Below are 26,833 nucleotides of genomic sequence, written 5' to 3'. Positions count from 1 at the left end.
CGCATTGTATAGTTTTGTTTCCTATAAAACCTATCACTAACTTCAGCTAACTATTACATGAATACAACTACATGTAACAAAACTTAAATAGTCGTTCGACTAAGAGACTTAACCTTACAATGGAAACAAGAGTTGTACAATAGGGACAAATCAATCACTCTAAGATTATTTAACCTTTGCAGCATGTAACTTGACGTATTCATTTAATAGTTAACTCACATCAATATGAGTCCTACAAAGCACAAAGCAAGTAATATTCGAGTAGTAAACTCTACAAGCAACAAGGCATCAAAAGGCATCTTCCTTAATAGGCATCTCTCTTAATAAGCGTTCTAGCATGCATTTCTAACATATCACCAATACACATAAAACAAGTATGTGTATCTTGGGGAATAACTTTCCTTGAGCTCCGGCTGAATGTACACACCGCATTCTCTCTTTTAGTTATTTTAAAGTTAATTATGAAAAATATTTTGCAAATCCATAGTTTGAGTCTGGAATCACACAAGTGTTCATCCAATTCTCTCAAACCAAGGCTCTGATACCAACTTGTAACATCCTAAAAACATGCCAAAATTTTTTAATTTTTATTAAAAACATTTTCATAAAACCATAAGATAATCAATCATTGTTTTCAAATCAAATCCATAGAATCAGAGTATCAAATAATCTCTCAAGTATAAATCAACAGGATGATGTGTACGATCAGACCTTTGCCTTCCCACAGTCACCAATGGTACTTGAAAAACAATTACAAACAATTGGGTAAGCACGAAGATTAGTGAGTTCCCCCAAAATATCCTACACGCTCATACATATACAAGCATGCACATTGGGCCCACAATCATCAGACTGGATTACCCTCAGGTCCATAGTCATCATACTAGATTACCCTAACCCATAGTCATCAGACTAGATTGCCTCGGCCTATAGTCATCGGATTGGATTGCCCTGGGTTTGTTGGCTTACAACACATAGCAATAAAGCCTCAACCTAACCGCACTATGTTAACATATGAAATAGATAAACAATAACCAACAAGTACATTTCTACCAATCTAACATGTCACTACAACATAACAACATCCGATACACAAGGATACATAACACGATCTATTGGGTTGACATTGGTGCCTTCGACCCACGACCACAGTGAGGAAAACTCACTTTTTAGGCCAACAGATATCACAACAACTATCACAAATCCAAGAGCTAGCACTACGAGTCACTTATGCCATTAACAGAGACTCGGTCTCAATATATAATCCCAAAACTATCAAGTTAACCAAAATTCAACCCTGGTCAAAGTCAACGGCCAACTTTCAGTTGACCTACTCCTCGGGTACACGATGCTCTAAGCCCAGCTTAGAGCTAAAGGTTGCATAACGAGTAAATTTGGGGCTACACCTAGCGTAGCTAAAACTATGCCATGCGCAGCACACTGGTGCCCAACTTTTCCATTAAGTGCTTAATACGTAAAGTTAACCCTCCAAACTTCCAGATCTATACTAGATGGACGTCTTAATGGAGTCTCTGACTTTATCCATTTGCATGGCTTAAAAGAGCATAACACCAAGCCTTAAGTCCTAAAACACACTCTTATGCTCAAGATCTCATGCATGGATCCCATTTTTATAACTTTGTAAGCTCAAAACATCAAGAAATGACACTCATCAGGTCTAGAGTAGTTCATACCCATAAAAACTAAGGTTAAGGGGAAAAAGCATAAAAACCCATGAACTAGTTAGCTTTAACAAAAGGAGCATCAAGATGTAAGCTTTATACCTTCTAGAGATAAGTGATGAAGAAGTGTAAAGTCTGGATCTATAAACCTTGGAGTTCCCACTTGCTTTTCCAATGGACCCCTTCTTCAAGAATACACAAAAAAATACACTAACGCTTCCAAAACTCACAATTGATGGCTAGGGTTTCAAAAAAACGATATGAAGTGATGTATGCTGGTTATAGGAAGGGTTCCAAGAAGTTAGAGTCGTTAAATAGGGCCCAAAACCTTAAGATTAGGGTTTTGATCAGTAACAGCTACATCGTGCATAGCAAAACTTACGTCATGCGTAGATCATTAACATCACGTTCCTCATTCAACTTCTATGCCATGCGTAGGGTAAAAATCCCCAACTACCAGTTCAACTTCAAACAACCATAACTTCTTTGTTTCAACTCCGGTTTTGGCGTTCTTTGTATGCACAGAAAGGTATTGAAGAGCCCTATGATTCTATCTAGTTACTTTCGGCTTAACACATGTCGAACTAAAACCATAAATCCATAAAAGAAGCCCGATACATAACTTTTTCCATTTTACCATTTGGTTCCGACATGCGAATCAAGGGCTTAGATCTCATAACCAATATTACCAACTTTCGATAAGGTCTAAACTTTACTTCCTCAAAGCTCAAGGCTTTCCATGATTGATTTATGGTCCACCAACCCTGAATTAAGAAATGTCCCGAAACAGGGTGTTACAACTAGCAAACCTTTTAAAATTCTTTTGGTTTATATGCTAATATATGCATTCCGCAAACTACAAACTTTTTGCAAAATGTTATTCAACACGGTTTGGGTTAATGTGATAGCATATCTACTTAAAAAATTACTAGTTTAATTATTATTTTTTCATGTTACTATTTCACGAACTAAGGACATTTCATAAACCCTAAACCTATTTCACGCAATGTATATTTAAGGGTTTTCAATGTATTCGTTGGTTATATAACATATAACATGTTGGATCAATGTTGTTTTAAATCCATCTAATATAATTAATATCGACGAGTCTTCCTCTTCCCTTATAATCGTCAAAGGATTCTGAGACTTCGAAACTTTATTGTAGATATTTAAAATATTACAAAAATGGATGTCGCCCTCCTACATAATATTTAGTGTAAATTACATGAATGGTCCTTATGGGTTGAGGTAATTTGCATGTTCGTCCCTAATTTATTTTTTAACTCGGAGATCCTTATAGTTTGTTTTTGTTGCATGCTTGGTCCCTGTATTACCTAAAAAGACTATTTTAATTTATTTAAATAAAATAGGGTAGGTAAGATAAGGTAAGGTAAGATGGAAGTGGGGTTAGGGGTGTATTTATTTAAATAAATAAAAAATCAAAGACAAAATAATCTTTTTAGGTAACACAAAGACCAAACGCGACACAAAAACAAACTGTAGGTACATTCCAAGTTAAAAAAATAAATTAAAGACCAAATGTGTAAATTACCGCAAACCATAATGACCGTTCGTGTAATTTACTCTAATATTTGTTGTGGGAATCATGTACTCTCAAAAACTCCAAAGTTTAACCAACTAACAACTCATCACACCAATAATCGATCTGTTTATTGATATCAACCTCTCGGTTTTTCATATTTTCATATTTTTTTAGTAACTTCAATTATTTAAAATCAATCATATAGCGTTGACATATGAATGTATGTATGATGTTAGACACACTTCACAATCAAGTGATGGTTATTGTTCAGAATAAAGGCTTACTACATAGATTATTGAATCCACTAGCTAGATAAATACGTAACATTCAATATTGATATGATAATTTGAAGTGATAAAACTTAATCTTTATCGTCCAAGGGTTGTATGTTGTTTTTCTTGCGTGATTCCATTATTTCGCCATGAATTTGAGACCAAAACCTTCATGTTTCTTGTTAAGAAAAAAAAAACATCAAATTTAACTTCTTACCAATTACAATAAGTGGGGAACTAAATTTCCCAATATTTACAAACTGCAACTTACAATTTTATTTTTAACCATTACTAGTTCCATAAATCAAGTTAATAAATTCTTGTACCGGATCTTACCCAAAAATGGTCTTAATTTTTTTTTTTTTAAACATTTTGTGACAAAAAAAAAAATCTTATCTAATATAATTCTAACATAGAAGATGTTAAAAAGAAGAAAACTCAAAAACGGAAAGAAATTGAAAAGGGAAAAAATCAAAAGAAGACGATCTTTGAAGATAAATATCATCAATGGTAGCATTCCCTAGGAAAAATATATAAAAATAATAATAATTTTAGTATTAAAGCTCGGTCGATCAATCTTGCAAGCAATCTCTCTGTTTACATACGGAAACAACCGATATCTTCCATCAAATTGACGTTTACAATTCGATTCTTCGAGAAAAATGGGAGGTGAAGTAGCAGATAATTCAAGTGTTTCTGCTCGTGGGAGGTTAGCTGTTCTATCAGCTCATCTCTCTGCTTGTCTTGAATCCAGTGCTTTTACTCCTGTTCTCGAGTCATCATGCACCTCCGCTCAGGTGTTTGTGTCTCCACCGCCTAATTTGAAGGGTTCGTTGGTGATCGCCGATGAACGAACCGGCAAGAAGTACAAAGTTCAAGTTTCGGAGGAAGGGACAGTGAGAGCTACCGACTTGAAGAAGGTAAACGAACTTCGATAAATCTGATTCTGCTTAATTAGGATCATTAAATTCTATGTTTGATCAAGTTTTATTTTGTGATCTTCGTGTGTTTTGGGGGTTTTTAAACAACACGACTTTTGGATTTATAACCAGTCAAATAGGTACGAGATTTCATGAAAATCACATGGTAGGATCGATCGGAGTAAAATGTTAATCGCAACTCTTACATCAAAATTCAATCCAATTTTCTCGTAAACAGTGTACCAGAGCGACAAAATCCGATTGTTTTCCTGTAGAACCTCATCCAATCGTTATATCAAATGTCTAATTCAATTATAAAGAGTTGATACGCCTGAGCTGAAGTTAAAGGTGTAAATTGTTGCAGATAACAACAGGAAACAATGATAAAGGTCTGAAGCTTTACGATCCTGGTTACCTAAACACAGCTCCTGTTAGGTCATCAATCTGCTACATTGATGGCGATGAAGGGATCTTAAGATACAGAGGCTACCCAATTGAAGAACTGGCCGAAAGTAGTTCTTTCCTAGATGTAGCCTACCTTCTAAGTAACTCTTCTTCCTCATTTCTCTACAATCTTAACCTAATGACATCTGTTTAAGTATCAATGGCAACTAGAAACTCAAATGATTGTTGTTTGCAGTGTATGGGAACTTACCTTCTCAAAGCCAATTAGCAGACTGGGAGTTCACAGTAGCACAGCATTCAGCTGTTCCTCAAGGAATCCTGGTAAATTGTTTTCACATATGCAAATCAACAACTAGGAAAAGTGGATTGTTTTTCAATAATTTTTTTTTATAAAACTTGTGTTCTCAGGATATTATACATGCCATGCCTCATGATGCTCATCCAATGGGTGTTCTTGTCAGTGCAATGAGTGCCCTTTCTGTATTCCACCCTGATGCCAACCCTGCTCTCAGAGTCAGTAAACTTTAATCTTATTACTTCTAAATACTAATTTAGGATTTGTTTTTATTGTCATCTTAATATTTCATTATAATAATAATAGGGGCAAGATCTGTACAAGTCTAAACCAGTGAGAGATAAGCAAATAGTGCGCATACTTGGGAAGGTTTGACCATTGACCATTTGACCATTTCATTTCTATCCTTTTTCCCTTCTGTTAATTATATTTTATCATCTTGTTTGATTTATTTATTAATAAAATTTTCAGGCACCAACTATTGCAGCAGCAGCTTATCTGAGAATGGCAGGGAGGCCTCCTGTTCTTCCTTCCAGCAATCTTTCTTATTCTGAAAACTTCTTATACATGCTAGATTCATTGTATGTTCTATTTATTGATTTATCTGAATAGGGTTTTTATTGGGTTTTGATTTTGTGATTTAATTTTGATATAAACTTTATGTAATTTCAGAGGTGATAAGGCGTATAAACCAAACCCTAGACTTGCTCGGGTGCTTGATATTCTTTTTATATTACATGCTGAACATGAAATGAATTGTTCAACAGCAGCTGCAAGACACCTGGCATCAAGGTTAACAATTTATTTTCTTTTTTCAACTTTTATGCGTTTTAGAAAATGACGAAAATGTCCTTGTAGTGGTGTTGATGTATACACGGCTCTTGCTGGGGCTGTTGGAGCACTATATGGTCCTCTCCATGGTGGAGCAAATGAGGTATAAAATATATTTGTTTTTCTTTTATATAATTAATAAAATAGATTAACTAGTCAAAAAATGATATTGAATATTTCATGTGTTATATAGGCTGTGTTAAAGATGTTGAATGAGATTGGAACTGTTGACAATATTCCAGAGTTCATTGAAGGTGTGAAAAACAGGTTAGTTTTCTTGTTATATTTAGTTTCTGAGATTTGTAAATTATTGAATTTGATGATAATGGTTTTTAATTTCTACACAGGAAACGAAAAATGTCAGGTTTTGGGCATCGTGTGTACAAAAACTATGATCCCAGAGCAAAAGTTATTAAAAAATTGGCAGAAGAGGTTTTCTCCATTGTAGGAAGAGATCCCCTTATTGAGGTGTATTTCACACTCCATAAAAAAATTGATATTTTCTTGTTCTTATCGTTTAGGACTTAATGAACTTAAGGTGTTAAGAACATAAGGAGGACTTAATTTGGACATAATGACTTAATAGGTTAAGCCAAAAAAAAAAAAATGATGAATATTGTGAGATTTTTTTTTTTTTTTGGATTGTAAGGGTAAAATGGTCATTTGGTCTCATTCAAACAAGTTTAATATATTAAGACACTAAGGCTATGTTTGGCGTACAAACTGAAAAGCTAGTTGTTAAATAAAAAGCTATTTGGTAGCCGGTTGATAAAAAATAACGTTTTGTAAAACTAGGTGAAAAGCTAAGCTAAAAGATATAAAAGGACATGATAGGACATTTAAAAGAATGTGTTTCTATAATTAATTAAGGGGTATATTTGGAAGTAGCTTTTTAAAAAGCTAGATTATAAGCTGTGACATGCCAAACACCACCTAACCCTTAAATAGGCTATTTGATAGTTTTTGATTGAGTGAGACACAAGACACAAGACACAGCTCAAATATTAAAGGCTTCTAATTTTGGTTTCAAACAGTCTGAATCTGACCCAACCTCTTACCATTACGAGACCCAGTAAGAGGCATACCTAAACTATTGATGTTGAACAGGTAGCTATTGCTTTGGAGCAAGCAGCATTATCAGATGAGTACTTTGTGAAGAGAAAGTTGTACCCGAATGTTGATTTCTATTCTGGCCTGATTTATAGGTACGTTTGTATTTGACATTTTTTTTTTTTTTTTGTGGATGTTTTATACAAGATTTTTTCAAACATTTTATGAAACACAGGGCAATGGGTTTCCCAACGGAGTTCTTTCCTGTTTTATTTGCAATCCCTCGAATGGCTGGTTACTTGTCACACTGGCGAGAGTCCCTTGATGATCCCGACACAAAGATCATGAGGCCCGCACAGGTTTGTCTAAATGCAACAAATACCAATCTACTTTCCTTTCTTTTTGATTTTTGTCACTTAACATTTCAATTATTTTATATACAAATAATTTATAATATATAAATATTTTGGTGTTTGATTTTATTTAGGTGTACACGGGGGTATGGATGCGGCATTACATTCCTGCCCAAGAAAGGATGTCATCAACTGGGGCAGTGGTAGATAAGCTCGGGCAGCTTTCCGTCTCTAATGCCACAAGGCGGAGGTTATCTGGGTCTGGGATTTGAGGCAACTTAAAGAAAAGAGTAAGGATAATTGGTTGAATTCATATTTCATCATCTATTTCTGATATTATTGTTGTATGGTGATTGTCATAATATGTAATGGTCAAGTTTATGCATAACTTATGCTTCCATTTATATGTCATGATATGATGATATGGATTCTAGTAATATTCGGTTGTTTTAGCAATCGCCAATAAAAGCACCTTTAGGATTGCTTGAATGTGACAGTATGCTTTGCAAATAATCATCTTAGATATAGAAACCTTAAGGCTACAAGTTTACATGAGAGCAAATAATATTTCTAAGAAACATATATTATCGGAAGATATTCACGTTATGACCCATTTGACATGATACGATTTGCTTGCAATTTAGTCATGTAACTTCATCAAGAGTTTTTCAGATACACAACAAACAAATTAACTCCTATCAAAAAATTCTATGAATTTGGATTAACAGTTTAGTTCATTTATGAAATTTCAAGCATTGTCAGACTACATGTTTGCAAATAATGGACTAAGATTTCTCCACATAATATATTTTGTTATATTCACGGAATTTTAAACAAGTCACATTCTTTAGTCAAGATGGTACATTTAATTAATTAGTTGATCATTCATATAAAAGTGAAATAAAATCACACATTTTTGTATATAAATTGAAACGATAAATCAGCTAGGGTTGGGAGTATTTTTTTTTTTTTTTTTCTAAAATTGATGGCAAGGATCTGCTTGAAAGATCATATGATCGATTTTATATATTTCAACCATATTTTTGGGTTACACAAAATCTCGAATCCAAACTATGGGGATCTTTCAAGAAACAGTCTCATATCAAGGCACTAACATGAATCCACAAACTAGGGTTTTATAGACATCAAAATCTTCTGACTATTAAAGATAATATCAATCGGCATTAAATGCCCCTAGGACCCCCCTTGATCTTCACATTTTCTTTGAACCGAAATCAAACTACAAATATGCACATCCTTACTTGTCTAAAATCAAAGATAAGAACTGTGCTAGTAATTTGTAAATTTCATTATACAAAAATAATATGGTTGACAGACAAAACCTACATAATTGTCATATAAGAATCATCCGTTGACATAGATTCAAGATTAACATAATTAGTCATCATAGAATAGCTTTACATAAGATTCATAGAATCAATCACATAGAAATCATTAAGACCAGATAAATTCACTTAATCACAAACATACACAAACACCAATATGAATTGTAAATTTAAATCCTTGTAACTCACCAATTTGTGTTGCTTCCTAGTACGAGATGATAATACTTGGAAATAAACACAAACTATTTCTAATTGCAATCAAAACATGAATATGCACGTTATCATTAAAAGGTGAACATTGGGATGCAGAAAGTGAAAACATACTTGTTGACAGGTCAGCAGTAGCATACAACATTTATAGAAAAATGGAAAAGACTTTTATCAACATTTGAAACATTCTATAACAAACTGAGATACACAACCTTATTCAAAACCAAACGTGAAAAGGCTCTTCAAAATCTTCTTGCTGTTGATGTTGATGTACTAAATTTGGAACTTGAAGGAGTAGAAGAAGACTTTCCAGGAAAATGACTTGGTTTCTTTATAATAGGAGAAACCCTATATCATAAAAATATTAATTCAACAATGCTTTTTTTTTTACAAGATCCACAAAGGTTTTAATTAATCAACTACAATGGTATATACCTTTGGTTGTTTTGAAAGTTGGTTTTCTTCATAGCTGATAGGTTTTTCACCTCTCGGCTGTTATAAAAAAAAAAAAAGAAATAAAAACCGATGAAAAGAAGGCAAACAAATTTTATTTTATTTAAAAAAAAAGTTTATTTTCTTTATAGAAAACTGAACAAAGTAAGTACCTGTTAAGGAATTCTAGTTTAGCCTTCTTCATGATGCCACTCTTTGTATTGCCAATGTTACTACTAGGGCCTCCTACACTTGGAGACATGTCAGCAAACTAACTACCATTTTAATTAAATTATGTAATTATGTAAAACTAATTAACAATAAAATTTAATAGAGTTGTATATGGAAATGGAATCATAGTACCTCCCCAAAAACCCCTTTTGTTGGTGGAGGGTGGCACCTTGGTGCACAGTTGAACCTGTCGACTTTGCTTCTCTGTTGTTCATAATAACATAAGAAATAAGAGTGGTGAAGAATATAAAAAATGACAGTTTAAACAATATATCTATAAGGCTAAAGAATCGTTTTCGTTTTGGTTTTGGTTTTTTGAACTTTCTCCAACTCTAAAAATCTAGTAGGACGTGCAAGGATATTTTCTATAATGTCTTTAAATGCAAAATATGCTATTTTCGAATTGGGTTCTTTCTTTTGAAATATGCTGCAAGATTTTCTTTGTAAAGTAGGTCCTAAATGAAGGTGATGTATTGGCTTCTAATGAACCTTCTACTTTGTTCATTTCAACCATACTCAATAAATCTTTCCTGGTAAATATCTTTAAATTTTATTTAAGAAACACAACCAAAAGCTCTTTGGTGTGAAAGATTTACCTCCCTACCTTGTCATCCTTCTTCCGGCATCTGAAACCCTAATAACAAAACGGAGGGTGCCCAAGGTAAGTTATTGTGCTATCCGGTGTTCTAAAAGGCGTGCCTTGACGTGAGGCGCGACTCCGCTGTTACGAAAAAACTCAAGGTGTTGTTGTTAGACGTGGCGCGTGGCAAGGCGTCATATGGCGTAGGATTTTTGTCTGAGGCATATTTGTTTGCTATTTGTTATGCCTTTTTTGATCAGGCATACAAGTATTGTGTTTTTTGTTAACCTTTTGTTATTAGTTGTTGATATAACACTTCTAAAAACTGGCTATATATATATATATATATATATATATATATATATATATATATATATATATATATTTGTGGTAAAATAATTATAAATTAATGCAAAATCGCCGCTTACATCGCGCCTTGAAAAACGCCATGACTCGTAAAGCTTGAGGCTTGGCCTTGCCGTCATGCCACGCCTCGTGCCTTTTAGAACCTTGGTACTGAATCTACTCTTAAACAACCCTGCATGAAGTCTCAATACTCTTTGTGTTTTCTATTTGTTCTTTCAACAACTCCATCTGCCGAGGGGTTTCTCAGACTGTATTCAACATCTTTGATTCCATTCTTATCACAAGAATAAATTTGTTGTATCCACCTCCGTTATAAGACTTCAAACACTTGATCTTTGAGTTTGTCTTAGTCTCAACAACTTTCATCAACATGAACCTACTTCAAACCCTCCCTTGGGTGACGTTCCCATATATGTCAAAGTAACGTTGTATTTAGTCGAGTGAACATGGCTCATGGAAGCCAATAGACACATTCTTAGATCCGGAATCTCGCCTTTTGTAACCAACATCTTCATACGCTTCACTCATATGCACACATCTTTGGTGCGACATAGAAAATACACCCACGTCCTCGATAGTTTCATTTGCTCTATCGGTAGGTACATGAAGTAATTAAACCATATATAATGTTCCTCGTTTATGACCCCAAGCAAAAACTAGATTTCCATTTTCATTTTCCATGAGTGATAGTCAAAGTCCCATGATGATCTATATCTTCCAATTGTCTCACTTGAATAAGTATTCTCTTAATATCTGGCTATACCCAACACTCTTTAACATCCCTGATGCCCATAATATTCTTTAACGTTCTTACCAAAAGAAAACATGAAAACATCCCTGATACCCATAATACGAAAGTGTCTTATTATCAGCTACCCAAACTTTACCACTAATGTGCTTGAAAGTCTATATCGTCTCCAAGCATGGGGTGATGTGGAATGATACACCTGAATCCATGAATCCATCTGCATTTAGTTGGGCATTCTAAACAACTAATCATAGCTTAATCAAGCCTACTAACTACGACATTCACCTCTTTCTACCCTTTGTGTCAGATGTAGGTGTTGTGCACTGGTCTCTAAAGAGATCGATTTGCTTGCATCTCCAACATGTCAAAACTCAAATCATTCCTATTCTTTTGATCGATCTCTTTTACTAAATCTTTCTTTGCCTTTAGCAGTACTCTACCCTATCTCAAATCTCCCACCCTTGCCATTTACACTGAACTCGGTTACTCACCAAAGTTCTTACAAATATCTTATTCGATGATCAAATCATGGATTCCTTCAAATATAGGTCTAGTCATCCTAGATTAACTACTAACTTATGCAACATTGACATACCAACTCTAGGCAACAAAGATAATAATAAAAATGCTTGTACTTCATCAACAAAATTAATATCAACCGAGTCTAACGGGGATAAAATTGCATTAAATTGAATAACAAGGTTTGTAACAAACATACCTTCTTTCAACTTCGTGTTGACCAACTTTCTGACGAAGAAAACCATATTCGAAACAGAGGATTTTTCATACATATTGGACAATTCCTTGATAAGTCTATACATGGTCCTCTCGTTGAAGGTGTTGTAAGTAATGTTTTTTCATCAAACCAAGGCCCAGACGATCTAATCCTAATCATCTTGCTCCATCTTCCTAGGTTTCTATTATGATAGCGGTTCATGCATCTTTTTCTCGTATAATTTGCAACTTTCAAAAACCAAAAACATGGCCATCAAAGTTGTCAATCTTAACTTTCTCATCTCTACCATCATTAATGGTTGTTAGGAAAACTATTAATCAAACACGCTAAACATACTCGGATTAAAGTATAAGAAGAGAAAGAACACAAGAATTTACATAATTCACACACTCATTGTAACGGTGCTAACTAAGACATTGCACTTGCTCCTCAACTCCCACCATCATGGCGGAGGTCAAGTCCATTTGGCAACTATCAAACTTCACAACTCAAACACCTCGTACTTAATGGTTTCAAGAAAATACTCATCAATAGGATCGGTTTGCTAAGTAGGGATTATATGATTTCCAACTTTACTTAGAGATATCCTTATCAACATGTGCATCTTTTTAAGCATGAGTCGCACAAATGAAACTTTTCTTTCAATGCCCAAATCTTTGGACAAATTACAATACATTACGTCCTTAGATATAAAGATAGTAAAACCTTAGTTTCTTGAATCTCCAACACAATCCTTCTGATTCCCGAACAACATTATAAGCAACATATAGTTTGTCCTCCTACAAAGTAACCTGCAAACAAAATAAAATATCAAAGGGTGGTCATGGCAAACCATCTTGACCCATCGTGATTATCTTGCACAATAGACCATCGTGACTCATAGTGAACCATCGTAAATCAACGTGAAGTAGCAGATTATCAATGCATATGATAAGGACATTGTCGAAATTAGAATATTAAAATCTACCAATCTCTGATTTGCTTTGGGGAGAGAAAGAGAAAGAGAAAGCATACGAGAATGGTGATTTGATTTTGAAAAGATATTAAGATGATAGTAAGTGGGAGGGAAAGCAATCTCCAACGATGAGATTGAAAGTAAATGAAAGAGATAGCACCTTAAGAAGACCTATGTCCTTAAACGTCACTCTTGCATCAACTCTATGTTTTAATCGACTATTGTGCCACATGCACACCTCCAACACAAATCATCACCACTATATTTACTTATAGTTACGTAAAGTAAGCAAGATGTTGACTTGTGAAAATTAGGGTTGTAACATCCGTGTCAATTAATGAAGTTACTCGAAACAAAATACATAAAGTACATTGTACATCGAAAAAGATAGTAGTCCCAACTATAAATGGAAAATTATTCACCACTCGTCCCGACTATATATATCTAGTTCACTATCAGATATATCTAACATATGTCTTCAAGTCGAAGGATAGATGTCAATCATCACAAACTTGTTGCATGTGAAGTCTATCCAAGGTTTGTTCTCAAAATGCTTGGTCAAGAATTTGGAAGCTCATGTGCAAATAATGCACTCCCCTCCTTAACAAATCATCCTTAATATGATTGGTTCTTTCATGAAAGACTTTATTCATGGCTACATCGATTAAAAATTGGTTATTCAAAGGAGTTCCAATCTTTAGCTCATGAAGACTATAATAGTTTATGTTCTTTCACTACACACCCTAGACAAACAATTCAAACTAACCAAGCATCCAAATGCACTCAATGCACATATTATGCTAGGGTTGAAAAGTTCATTAAGGAAAATATGTTAGCTACGTGAAACCATGCTTCCTTTCGGCTACATACAAGAGCAAAATCAAGAAGTACCCCTTGCCTTGACTAGCATAATGTAATGCATAGCTGAGAGAATTATCGTCAATTGATTGCAAAAGAGAATTATCATCAATTCATCACAAAGCATGAGGGAGTGCAAACCTTACAAAATTGTTCATCTTCAATGATGGTCACTAAAAGCCTTTTAAACAAAAATCCTAGAGCCTGGAGTTATTAGTGATCCTAATAGCCATATGGGTTTTGCAAAGTCAAACAACCCTAAAAATGAAGGCTACGTGCAAAATGCCCATAAATGTAAGGAATCCTAACAAAGTACAAACTAGATTACAAAGTTGTCTTATATATCTAGCAGACTTCAACATTGATCCCAGCTTCTTCATATCAAGAGGAGAATAATATATCGGCATATCCCATAAGATTATATATTACCATAGGCTGCTAAAATTATAACAATTTGTATAAGTAAGACAAAATCTACCAATTTTTTCAATCTATAGGTCGTTCTATCTTTATAACTAAAGAAGAAAAGTCATTTACTTTCCATAGATTTATACTAGATTTAGTCTATGATAATCATAAAATATTCACATTATAGATAACAAGTCACCGAATTACCCATGCATAACAAATATCAACTCTGTCCAAAAGTTTTAGGTTTTTTTAAGCCGTTTTTATCTGTTAGTATCAAAGGTAGAGACATGTAAACAGAATCACCAGTATGATACAGTTATAAGTAACTTCATAAATTGCACAAAATCATATTTGAATTTAACAAGCAAACAGGCACCCAAGTTAGCAAATAAATATGTTGTGAGAGGTTGCACCTTCAAAGTTTACTACTTAAAACAAAATTTAGCATTAAGAGAAACAAAATCGAATAAACATAGAGCAAAAAGGTAGCCAACAGAAGTTCTTCAATCATAATAGTAAATGAAAAACTTACTAGCATTTTCCTTTTTATATAGTTGCTTTATTCGCTCAAATGACTTTTGTTGTGCCTCCTCATTATCCTTTACCTTCGCCTACAAATTGAGCAAGGTAATTGTATCAGTGCCATTTTATATAATACCACACAATCATCATATCATTATGAATAGTGAAGTTAAAAAGAGAGAAAACCACCTCATACAATTGTCTCCATTTAAATGAAACTCTCTTCTCTTTCATTCTCTCAACTACAACATTGGTGCTGTTAGCACCAAATTGTAACACATAAAAGTTCTTCCACAGCTTATCAGTAACTGGGCTAAGATCTCGATCCTACACAGCATAAAATAATTTAATTTCTCAAAATTCAAACACAATTTGTTGCTTAAGTAAAAACAATGTTGAAAATATTCATTATACCTCGGTTGAATCCTCGATATGCATCAACTGCTCAACAGTACAGTGTGGTAAAAAACGTTCTAGAAGATGGAAGTCTGTTTCTCCCACATCCCCTAAGTACCTAACATTGTCTACAGCTTTCTGAACACAAAGATCAACCAAAGAAGGGATTTTTCTTATTGGCTTTGTATCCCATTCTTCTATTGTGTAGTGCTTTGATCTCATCATTGGAGTACAGCCCTGCAGAAAGCAGTTGTAAGTTTTTTCAGAACACAATGAGATCCAACATTTGAATTTTGAACAAAAACCAAAATGTTGCATTTATTTGATCTGAGAATGAAATTGTTGCAGTTACTATGGGTTATTGTGTAGACAGATATTTGTCAATTTGCCAATTTTTTATGGGTGTACCTTACTTGAAAAACATTTAAACATCTATACTTATTTTATTTTCTGTAGTATTTTATGTAGAACTCTAATACTATCGATTGCAAGTCTTCTTCAGTCGATATACTTTGTGTCCCAAATTGCCTTTAAATAACTCTTGTCAAGAATTATCTCCATGACTTCTTTTGGCTTAAATAGCCTTGAAAATAAAGTCTAACGAAATCAAAAAAGATAACTGCTACGTTTTGCACTCAAATAAGGACGTCGTACACTTAACTTGTAGACTAAACCAACATAAAATTACATCCAAAGAAATAGGGTTAATTAGTAACAGAAAGAGATGCATCTTTATCAATTACGTACTATTAACCTGTTTATAGGGTTAAAAACGTAAGACGCATATAGCTTTAGATGGATTTGCCGATCTTCGGAGACCTTTACCTTTCTGGAAGGGGTAACAAGTAAATAAATTGTTAAGAATGAAAGTAATCAAATTACCAGCTCAACTGGATAGGAAACGTTTACTGAGAATATTACCTGTGGCCGCCGGAGACGACGATCGGCGATCGAAGGATCAACGCTGTTCCGATGAAAATCCGTAAATCAGATGAAAAATTAAAGACGATCGGAAAGATCGAAATCTTCAGAGGCGTCGTCAGCAATTGCTACGAGACATCAACATCGGCGACAGAAGAAGCAGATAGAAGGTAGTTGGCTTTCTTTTTCCGGCAGATATTGTTTCGAAATCTCAAGGCCGGCTCCTACCCAATCTCTACCGTCGACACCACGCGTTTCCAAGGGCAATATCGGTATTACCGTATTGGATATGTCGCTCGTTGTATCGCATGCGAACCCTGTGCCCAACTAATAACAAAACTAACCCATCGATGTAGCCATATAGGGCGATTGTGTTATTTAATTTTAAAGATTTTTATTATTAATTTTAAAGATTATTATTATTATTATTATTATTATTATTATTATTACTAGTTTATAACCCGTGATAACTACGATTATAAAATTAATTAAACTTTCGTATTAAAAAATCAAAATCATTAATAAATTATTACTTAAGAGATATTTTTTAGTTATATAAAATTATAATCGTTGTTTTAAATAAATACGTAGAGTTATATCATTTTATAATTTATATTGATTTTATTTTATTTTTTAATCTAATGTTATTAATTTAATATAATTAAAGGGAGAAATTTTAAATTTTGAAATTTAAAATGAAGAATCATTATTAATCATTATTAATTTAATAAAATTAGAGTGCGAAATTTAAAATTTGAAATTTGAAGTTTAAAATGAATAATTAATAGGTTGACAAGTGACATTAAAATTGATATATATTATTAATGAGAGGTTCTAATTACATGACACTTGTCAATATGAGATTAAACCTATTCTTTTATTAGAAGAGGAAGATTATTATTATTTTACAAGAGACCTTTACTAACGAGAGTTTTGAGCAAACTTTTGTGTACCTATTAATCACAGTTGTGTTAAAGATGTGGGGTATAGAAAAACTTACAAATTCTGAAAATCGTGTATAACATTTTCAGATTAAAGTATTTAGGTGATACTTCCAATCTTTAATCGGATAAGACTCATAAAATGAGAGAAAACAGAAGAGAGAATGTTCAAGATATTATAAAGAAAAAGAGTACAAAAAAAACTGATTTCGAAATGATCATATAATAAGAAAAACTTTCTATCTTAAAACTGTCACATGACAATTTTATGTCTTAAGATCGTCCAAAAATAGTCGTAAACCAACTTAAATCCGAGTCTAGAATATGGATCACAAAACCGGGTGCATTTACCAAAAATCCGAATTTCTAATGCATTTTTTATATGGTAATATAATCTATATAAAAAATTTTCGACCCCAGCTAGGGGCTCTGCCCCTTGGACCCTGCCAAGGGCTAGTTCAGGGGTTTCGCCCCTAAATAGCAATTTACTTTCAACAAAATACAAAATTAAACAATATGTGCACTCCGCACCATACCAATTTGTTCAATAATTATCAAAAAGTGATATTGATCAACAAATTAACTACATTACACTTAAATAATATTAGTGATATAAAATCACCAACAAGTTGCAAACACGAGCCTATAACTCATGCTCGAGAATCATTCTGAACGAACCTCCATGCTAATATTTTTATATGTGTCCTTAGGCACATGTTAAAAAATCCATTAATTTTAAATGTGTTTTATAAAATTATTATTAGTTTACGTGATAATGATTTTTAATATATATATATATATATATATATATATATTAAGATTAATTTATACATGTAAAATAACCAAAAATAATATATTTATATATTTATAACTATTTTGTAAGTGATGAGTTGTTTTAAAAAGTAAAAAAAAATACTCATGAAAATGATTTTTGAAGGTGACAAGTATTATACATACATATATATATATATATATATATATATATATATATATATATATATATATATATATATATATATATATATATATATATATATATATATCCTTCTCAAACTATAAAACTCTCATCTACATTCAAACTCTTAATTTATTAGGTTTAAATTAATTTAATATAAAGAAAAAACATCATAAATGGTCCATGTGGTTTTCCAAAATCTAAAGTTTAGTACCAGTGATTTAGAAACGTCATAGCTGGTCTCTGTACTTTCAAAACTTTTGACAGTTGGTCCTTATCCCTAACTCCGTTAAATTTTATCAGTTAACTGAAGGGTATTTTCATCATTTCACTACCAATGTGACCATTTATGATGTTTTCTCTTATTTAAAAAAAATGAAATAATATTCTCTCTCTCTCCTTCTCTCTCTCTCTCTCTCTCTCTTTCCGATCAACACACACAAACACACATTAACAACCATGAAATACCTAACCTAAATCTTCAACACCATTAACTAAATGTTTCTGAAAATCGAGAGAGTGTAAGTACAAGGAACTTGAGTAACTACAATAGTACAATGGATCTAAGGATTTTGAAATCGGACTTTCAAGATTACCCAACATACACACAACACACACACACACACAAAGACTCGATTAATCTTCGGCACTCTCCATCACCAACAAAACCCCTTCATCTCCGACACTCCCCTTCCTCCACTTACACATCTACAAATTACACACCTAAAATCGATACACATACAAACTTACAGATCTAGAAATGGACACAAACACACACATGAAGGGGTTTTGTCGGTGATGGAGAGTGCCGAAGATTAATCGAGTCTTTGTGTGTGTGTGTGTTGTGTGTATGTTAGGTAATCTTGAAGGTCCGATTTCAAAATCCTTAGATCTATTGTACTATTGTAGTTACTCAAGTTCCTTGTACTTACACTCTCCCGATTTTCAAAAACATTTAGTTGAAGGTGTTGAAGATTTAGGTTAGGTATTTCATGGTTGTTAATGTGTGTTTGTGTGTGTTGATAGAGAGAGAGAGAGAGAGATAGAGAGAGAGAGAGAGAAAGTATTATTTAATTTATTTTTCATTTTTTTAAAATAAGAGAAAACATCATAAATGGTCACCGTGGTAGTGAAATAACGAAAATGCCCTTCAGTTAACGGATAAAACTTAACGGATTTAGGGAAAATGACTAACTGTCAAAAGTTTTGAAAGCACAGGACCAACTATGACGTTTCTAAACCACAGGTACTAAACTTTAGATTTTAGGAAACCACATGGACCATTTATGATGTTTTTTCTAATATAAAAAACTTATCTAGAAATCAATTTTTTTAAGTGATTATACTAAAATACCCTTCCAAATATTAAAGATTAACACTAAAACATTTTAATTGGGATTAACCTAATTATAATTTCATGTACGTCGTTTATTTCATTCCTAAACATAATCTGTCAACACCAAAACATTTGTAAACAAAAGATAGAATTATAAGAAAGAAGATGAAGAGCATCAAAAACAAACTAGGAGCATAAATATCCACCCAAAAAAGGTAAAAAGGTTAAGAATCCTTATTCTTCATAGGCCCACATATCTAAATCAAAATGAACACAGAGTTTGATTTCATATGACGAGAAAACTTAAACGACGTGCAGTCAAAGAATGGAAATCAAATTTGAGTCGATGAGGGATGAGGGAGAACAACATGGAATGAACGACGTAAAGGAAATTTTCTCTAGGTTTAATCTAATTGAAATAATTTAATGTTAATCTTTAATATTTTGGAAGGGTATTTTAGTATAATCACATTGAAATTTGATTTGTATATTAGTTTTTTAATATTAATATTATATTTAATTTAAACCTAACTAAATTTAAAATTTTGATATAAATATGAGTTTTATAGTTTGAGACAGATATATATGTAATTTTAAATTGTATAAGGAAATAGACTTAATATTTAAAGTTTCCAAAGATATATATGAAAATTTCCCAACCTTTTAAAACATTTTTTTTAGATTTGTTGACTTTTTAAAAAGCTAATTAATGCATAAACTTTTTTACTATCCCAAACATCACCACCAAATAAAGGAAAATTAAGTAATTTAAACACTTTTTGTGGCTTTAAAAAAAAATAGTTTATAATTCTCTTCTTTTGAAAAATGACCATTTGGTCCGGGATGCGTATCTTTCGGACCGAATTCCGAAATGGATAAATAAGTAAAATGGTCTAACCCGACAATTTGGTCCCCATATATAACATGTTGTATAAAGATGACAAAAATTGACACGACACGCAACCTGACATGAACCTAACACGAAATAAACGGGTTTGGTAAGATATTTTAACATGTTTAAATAAACGGGTTGATACGACACGACACGAAAATTAAATGGGTAAGGTTAGGGTTGAGAATTTCAACTCGAATATGATTTGAAAATGACCCGTTTATTTATATGCAAGTTTTCTGAATTATTTAAATAAACTAGAAAGATACAAAACCAAAAGCATAAGTAAAAGAAAACCTTCGAATTGAATTGTTTTGTAATGCTGAAATGACTTACGCATCTAGATCAAGATTTCATTTCAGTTTTTCCATTCTCTCACAAACTACCCAGTCTCTTTCACTACTCTCACATCCTCATGATATTATCATCCGCCTCCCCAGCTCTCACTCTTTTAATTTTGTCATCTAAACTTGCTATGACTTCATCTATTCCACCTAAAAACAATTAGTTTTTCATTTCCGTCTACCAAACTCCTACTCTTTCAACATGCTCAATCTTTTAACCTCACATGACACGACATATTTCAAGGTATAACCCTAACCCGAAACCTGACACGAACTCGACACGAAAATAAACGGGTTGACATGACACGACACGTTAATTAAATGGGTTGGGTTAGGGTCAAGCACTTTCAACCCGTTTAGTGTTTCGACACGACACGAATCCGACACGACACGATTGCCACCTCTAATGTCGTACTCTGAACTCACTTTTTCGAACTCTATACCCCTTGTTTTGGATTATATCAATTTCAAAGAATGACATCTTCTAGCTATGAAGATATTAAATTTCAGATTATTATATATTAAAAATAAGGTTTTTTTGTATGAATTGACGCAATTACTTAGCTATAATTTTTTTTCCTTTGAATTTTAGTTGTTTTTTTGGCTTTTATATGAGTATATGTGGGTATATATATGTACTAGGACAACTAAAAAAATTACATTTGAATCGGCCAGAATCAAGTTTGGAATACACTAAACTAATCCGAAATGCATAGAACATCTATGAAATATTTAAAACATCTCCAAAATGTCTTGAATATGTCTTGAGTATAGTCCGAAATAGTATCCAGAACACATCAATCATAGTCCAGAATGGTGTTCGGAGCGCTGTCATTTTACTCTAGAACATGTAGTACTTGCCTAATTTAAATTCCTTTCATTATAGCATGAGAGAATATATGAAACAGTTATCACTACAACTTACAAACCTAAAGTTGGCTGGGAAATCATGACCCGTTCACACCCCCCAAACATGCGATCATGTTTAGGGCTTCATGTTTTGGTTGATATGTTAACACGCCGATGGGTGTAGAAGGAGGTTACCTTATGTGCAAGGAGGTTACCTTGGTTCGGAGGAGTTTCTATTCCGGATAGGCGACTATCAAGTTTGCTTTGACAAGAGAACTTCCTGTCTTGTTATCGGGTTGCGGTTCGGGGAGTATTTGCAGGCTACTTCATCTTCAACATAGTCCAGACAACATGTCTTTCCATTTGTTCAATACTTCATTTCATCGATTATCAGATGCAGATGTTGTGCGAGTATCTCTCTTGTATATGTTAGAGCAGAGATTTTATGGTGAGGTATATATGTGCTTTAGAGAATGAAGTCACAGAACATAATGCTCTCTCTTTAGAATACATTAAATTCATGAGTACATTTAATTGGATACAATATTTTTATAGTAATTAAATAATTATATTATATAATTCAATTTGTCAATATACTATGATGCTGTGTTTTCTTTTCCAAGATTCTACAAAAAAATGAAAGCAAGCATGATAATGTAAACACTCCTCTGAAAAAGAGGGCATACTTGGGAGCAACTATGCAAAGAGGCTGATGACATGACTGTTGTAATGCATGAAGCAATCGATTTTTCTGCTGAAACCTTAGAATTTGGTAAAAGTCTCATTATCAAAACTTAAAAGTATGTTACTTTTTTTTTTTTTTACCATGAATTGGGTATATTGGTAAAAAGAATAAGATACATTGCTATTTACTGCAATTTGTCATTTTCTCCATGATGCTTCTTGTTTTCAATAATTGTGGTGCTATAGGATCACAACCGTTATTTAAGATACATAAAGAACATAGACATTTTCTTTGCAAATTGCATATACATCTCCTAAATACTTCTATTTTCTTAGATGTAGAAGAACATCAAAACATTCGATCATTGAGTTCAAAGCATTTCTAACTCCAATTTATGAATGAACACGTAGTTTATACATCAAAAGAATTCAAAGCAAATTGACTACAAGAATATTACTACCTTTTGATACCCTCTTTCTGGACTATCATTCTAACTCATAATTCACCAAAAAATAAGACAATTCTCAATTCATGACTTATATTATGATCAATTTTTCTAGAATTTAAATTCATCTGCTATCAATGGTGGGATAAAGGAGCAACCTTGAAGCGTTTGTTCAAAGATATGGCCCACTCTCAGCAATTTTTCCTGCAAACGTTGAGTAATATAAACAGCATTTCTATTAAAAAAAAGATTGATGAATATGTCAAGGCATCTTTTTACCTAATTTTCCTTCTTTTCTCCTGTCTAAATTCTCTCAGGTTAAAATTGATGAATATTATAAAATTTGTTTTTTTTGGAATGTTAGGGTAAAATGGTCATTTAGTCTAAACCTGTCTAGAAAAGTAACAAACTTTATATATCAAGAAATTATTCCCACCTCATCAAAAGCAGCCCCTATCATTTGAACACCAACAGGAAGGCCATTTTGGACAAATCCACATGGCAAAACCAATGCAGGCAATCCAGCCAAGTTGACATTCACCTGCAATTTCACAAATGAAAACAAAAAAGCCAAAACAATATTCAGAAAAAAAAACAACTTATTGCATTAAGAATAACACAAAAGGAACAAAAGGTAGCATTTAAGAAACAAGCTTAGAAAGACTTACAGTCATAATATCCCCTGCATACATTGCCAAAGGATCATTTTTCTTTTCACCTATAAATAATACAAATATAACAAAAAAATAAACAAACACTGGTTATGATTTGAGATGATTGTTTTCACATCAAGAAACAAAATATGATGATGTGGAAAATTTACCGATTTTATATGCTGCAGATGGAGCTGCAGGTGAAATTAGAATATCATGTTCATCTAATGCTGCCTTGAAGCTTTTCTGGACTACAGTTCTCACCTAAATCACCATAATTCACTGTTTACTCAATGATTTCTAGTATGTGAAAAAGACATAATTGCCCTTGTTGTTCTCATCATAAAAAAAATAACCCTAGAAAGCTTGTGTAACAAACACAACACAAAGTAAAGTTACCTGCTGAGCTCGCTTGTAATAGGCATCATAATAACCTGCTGAAAGGGCATATGTCCCCATCAAAATCCTCCTTTTTACCTGAAAAATATTAACTTTTTTTAAATCCTAACGTTTTACAAATTTGCCCTTTATCATCAAGTTTTCCTTTCATACCTCTGGACCTAAGCCATTAGCACGAGAACCTCCATAAAGGGAACTTAGCTCATCAGAAACAATTTGGTTACCATACCTGGAAATTAAAAAAAAAAAAAAGCGATGTTAGCAACCTATTATTCTGCTTTTCTCCTACCAATCTTTATATTTTTATTAGGTTTCATATCTACATTTGAAGAAGAACAAGATTTTATACATTACCTAATACCATCATAACGAGACAAGTTTGAAGAAGATTCAGATGAAGCAAGAACATAGTATGCTGGTAATCCCAGAGAGAAAGAAGGTAATGACACCTGAAATCCATTATTAAACAGAAAAAAAAAGTCAAACCACTATATGTATTGATGATGAACATGAGAAGGGCATTTACGTCTTTTACATTGACAAAAAATTGCAACTTTTGTCCCATGGACATTAGTCTAAACACTGAATTGTCATGTCCAGTGACCTAAATGACTTTGAAGATAAAATGGGAACCTCTGTCACTATGCATCCCAATTCTTCCATATGAGAAATAGCACCACGAATAGATAAAACTACTTCTTGATCAACTCCATCACCAAGAGTTTCACGAATCACACCAACTCTTAGTCCTTTCAAGGGCTGTGATTCAAGATAATCTTTGGCAACAAACTGAGATGTGAAGTCAATAACCTCCTGAAGACAATAGATTTTCATAAAGTTATGGCAATATTGTAATTTCAAGATAAAACCAAGGGCAAAAGAAACATACCCGTTTGCTACTAGTGGCATCGAGTTTATCATGGCCACAGACTGATTGAAGAAGGATGCCAGCATCAGCAACCGATGAGCCAAAGCATCCGATGACATCAAGTGATGATGCATATGCCACTAGTCCAAATCTTGAGACACGACCATATGTTGGTTTTAAACCTACGACACCACAAAATGATGCAGGTTGTCTGACACTTCCACCTGTATCGCTTCCTAACGATACTACACATTGTCTAGCGGAAACAGCTGCAGCTGAGCCTCCTGATGACCCCCCTGGTACACATTCAAGGTTCCAAGGATTTGCAGTGACCTAATTTGTATCGAAATGGATAAATTGATAGCAATCTGGTAGAAGAACGGGAGAAATTGGAAAGAATTTTGTAATCTAACCTGGTAAGCTGATCCTTCAGTGGTACTTCCCATTCCAAATTCATCCAAATTAGTTTTCCCAACGATAATGGCGCCACTCTCCTTCAACTTCCTAACAGCAGTCGCATCAAATGGCGGCCGATAATTTTCCAGTATTTTAGATCCAGCGGTAGAAGGCATGTCGGCGGTACAAATGTTGTCTTTGACAGCAACCAATACTCCGGCGAGAGGTCCCACATCCTCGTTTCGATCAATTTTCCGGTCAATTTCATCTGCTTCGTTTAAAACGGTTTCTGAGACGTGAAGGAAGCTCTTGACATGGGGTTCGGTAAGGCGGAGACGGTTGATAAACTCTTCGGCAAATTGGCGGGCTGTTTTCTCCCGGGAATGGATGGATTTTTGGATAATTTGGATTTGAGAGGTGGGGGATGATGTAGAAACGGCCTGAGCTTGAGCGGCGGCGTGGATGGCTTTGGGATAATGGCGGTGGTGGTGGTGGTGGTGGTGGAGAGGTTTAGACCACCGGCAGTGGAGGAGGAGGATGCGAGGGTTTTGTACTGAAGATAGCATTTTTCGTCTCGTGGAGGGAGCGTGTCCGAGGAAAAAGAACAACCATCGGAGGAGGAGTCCGATTTAAACACCGTGGCATTTTATTTTATACATTTTTATTTGTTTAATATTTCTATCTATATTATTTTTAGACATGATTCCAAAGAAATTGTATAATAATTTTTTTTAACGTTGGTTAGTGGTTAAATGTAAAATTCATCAAATTAGTAGTTTGTTTATGTCCGGATTTGAACCTAATACCTTCTATCAAAAAGACTTCCACATTTTGATATTATATAAAGTTCTCAAAAAGCTATTAATTTATATTTTTGTTTATAAAAATCACTTTACATTATGACCTTGCCCAAAATAATACTTCATGACTATGTACGTTTTTTTTTTTTTTTTTTTTTTTTTTTTTAAAAATATATTTTAAAAGCAACATGTATAAGGTCATTATATTGATTTTAATAGACATTTTCTGAATGAAAATACATTGTTATATTCTAATTTTAATAAAAATACATTATTATAAAATAGTCATAAACCATTTATTTACAATATTTTAAAATAAAAGGGTTTAATAAGAAAAATGTAACACAATGAGCTTCAAGCATTAACTGATAGCATGTTTTTTTTTTTTTTTAATATAAAAAATTTCATATAATTTGATATAAAATATACAAGTATCCTAAAATTCATCATTAAAACCATTTGGTTTTAAGATAACAGTTTTCTTAAAACATCTCAAAAATGTTTTTCAAATATAATTGTATATAATCCATAAATATATCGTACTCCTTTTTTGATAAAAAATGATTAATGTTGTTATGAATTTTATATACAATTGTATATAATATTTTATATACAAGTATCCTAAAAAAATGATTAATGTTTTTCAAATATAATTGTATATAATCCATAAACATCTCAAAAATGTTTTTCATCATTAAATTTTATATAATATTTAAAACTAAATTTGTTTCTAGTCAATTTGGTTCTTATGATCGGTGATAATGTGTTTTCCTTTATTTTTTCTTTTTTTCTTTATATATTTTTTCATAATCATTTTTACTTTCTTTCAACGTATTTTCTTAAAAAATATATTTACAATTTCATTTCATGTAATTCAATGGCTAAAGTAGGGGGTATGGCAACAAACAGTGAAAAATATGTAAAATGATATAAAGCTGTAAAAAGAATTGTGAAAACATATAAGAATGATATAAAAATGAAGTTATGAATAAATCTTTGGTCTAGATGTATAGAGAGTTGATAGATAAATGTTCATTAGCCAAAGTTGTGTAGATTTTGAAATAGAATAATAAGTGTGTGTGAAAGATATTATAGAAAAATAAAATTGTAAAAAAGAAAGTATGCAAAAAATCATGTAAAAAATGAAAAACAAAGTTTTAAAAACAATTTGTGAAAAAACATGTAAAAACATAGTAAAAGAATGAAG

At 32.9% G+C, this 26,833-nt stretch overlaps 3 protein-coding genes across 5 annotated transcripts; 1 reads left to right on the top strand and 2 right to left on the bottom strand.

Annotated features, from left to right (window-relative positions):
• Positions 1-4,034: 4,034 nt before the first annotated feature.
• On the top strand, positions 4,035-7,840 carry LOC145010972 (citrate synthase, glyoxysomal-like). The gene is made up of 13 exons (XM_078969570.1): positions 4,035-4,417; positions 4,782-4,962; positions 5,058-5,143; positions 5,231-5,335; positions 5,424-5,486; positions 5,589-5,698; positions 5,790-5,909; positions 5,976-6,051; positions 6,142-6,215; positions 6,296-6,416; positions 7,056-7,153; positions 7,234-7,357; positions 7,486-7,840. The coding sequence occupies exons 1-13, from the start codon at positions 4,160-4,162 to the stop codon at positions 7,621-7,623; spliced, it is 1,554 nt and encodes a 517-aa protein (XP_078825696.1). The 5' UTR covers positions 4,035-4,159; the 3' UTR covers positions 7,624-7,840.
• A 1,161-nt stretch (positions 7,841-9,001) lies between these two features.
• Positions 9,002-16,401, bottom strand: LOC145008387 (transcription elongation factor B polypeptide). Of its 3 annotated transcripts, none has more exons than XM_078967012.1 (9): positions 16,064-16,401; positions 15,890-15,971; positions 15,161-15,379; positions 14,936-15,073; positions 14,757-14,835; positions 9,703-9,774; positions 9,513-9,585; positions 9,343-9,399; positions 9,002-9,255 (listed from the first exon to the last, which is right to left on the bottom strand). In XM_078967012.1, the coding sequence occupies exons 3-9, from the start codon at positions 15,365-15,367 to the stop codon at positions 9,150-9,152; spliced, it is 732 nt and encodes a 243-aa protein (XP_078823138.1). In that variant the 5' UTR covers positions 15,368-15,379; positions 15,890-15,971; positions 16,064-16,401; the 3' UTR covers positions 9,002-9,149. The 3 variants fall into 3 exon arrangements, with proteins under 3 accessions (XP_078823138.1, XP_078823137.1, XP_078823136.1); XM_078967011.1 differs by having other exon boundaries at positions 15,897-15,971; XM_078967010.1 differs by lacking the exon at positions 15,890-15,971.
• Positions 16,402-22,429: 6,028 nt separating this feature from the next.
• Positions 22,430-25,445, bottom strand: LOC145011752 (Amidase family protein). Its single transcript, XM_078970484.1, has 10 exons — positions 24,844-25,445; positions 24,452-24,763; positions 24,196-24,375; positions 23,917-24,011; positions 23,716-23,791; positions 23,563-23,640; positions 23,334-23,427; positions 23,179-23,228; positions 22,947-23,051; positions 22,430-22,714 (listed from the first exon to the last, which is right to left on the bottom strand). Exons 1-10 carry the CDS (start codon positions 25,390-25,392, stop codon positions 22,622-22,624), a joined length of 1,632 nt encoding a protein of 543 aa, XP_078826610.1. The 5' UTR covers positions 25,393-25,445; the 3' UTR covers positions 22,430-22,621.
• Between the last annotated feature and the right edge of the window lie 1,388 nt (positions 25,446-26,833).

Source organism: Lactuca saligna, chromosome 8 (assembly GCF_052625555.1).
Source record: "Lactuca saligna cultivar CGN05327 chromosome 8, ASM5262555v1, whole genome shotgun sequence".
Taxonomy (NCBI): Eukaryota; Viridiplantae; Streptophyta; class Magnoliopsida; order Asterales; family Asteraceae; genus Lactuca; species Lactuca saligna.
Note: the sequence above shows the minus strand (reverse complement) of the source record. Positions and strands in the feature narration are given on the sequence as shown.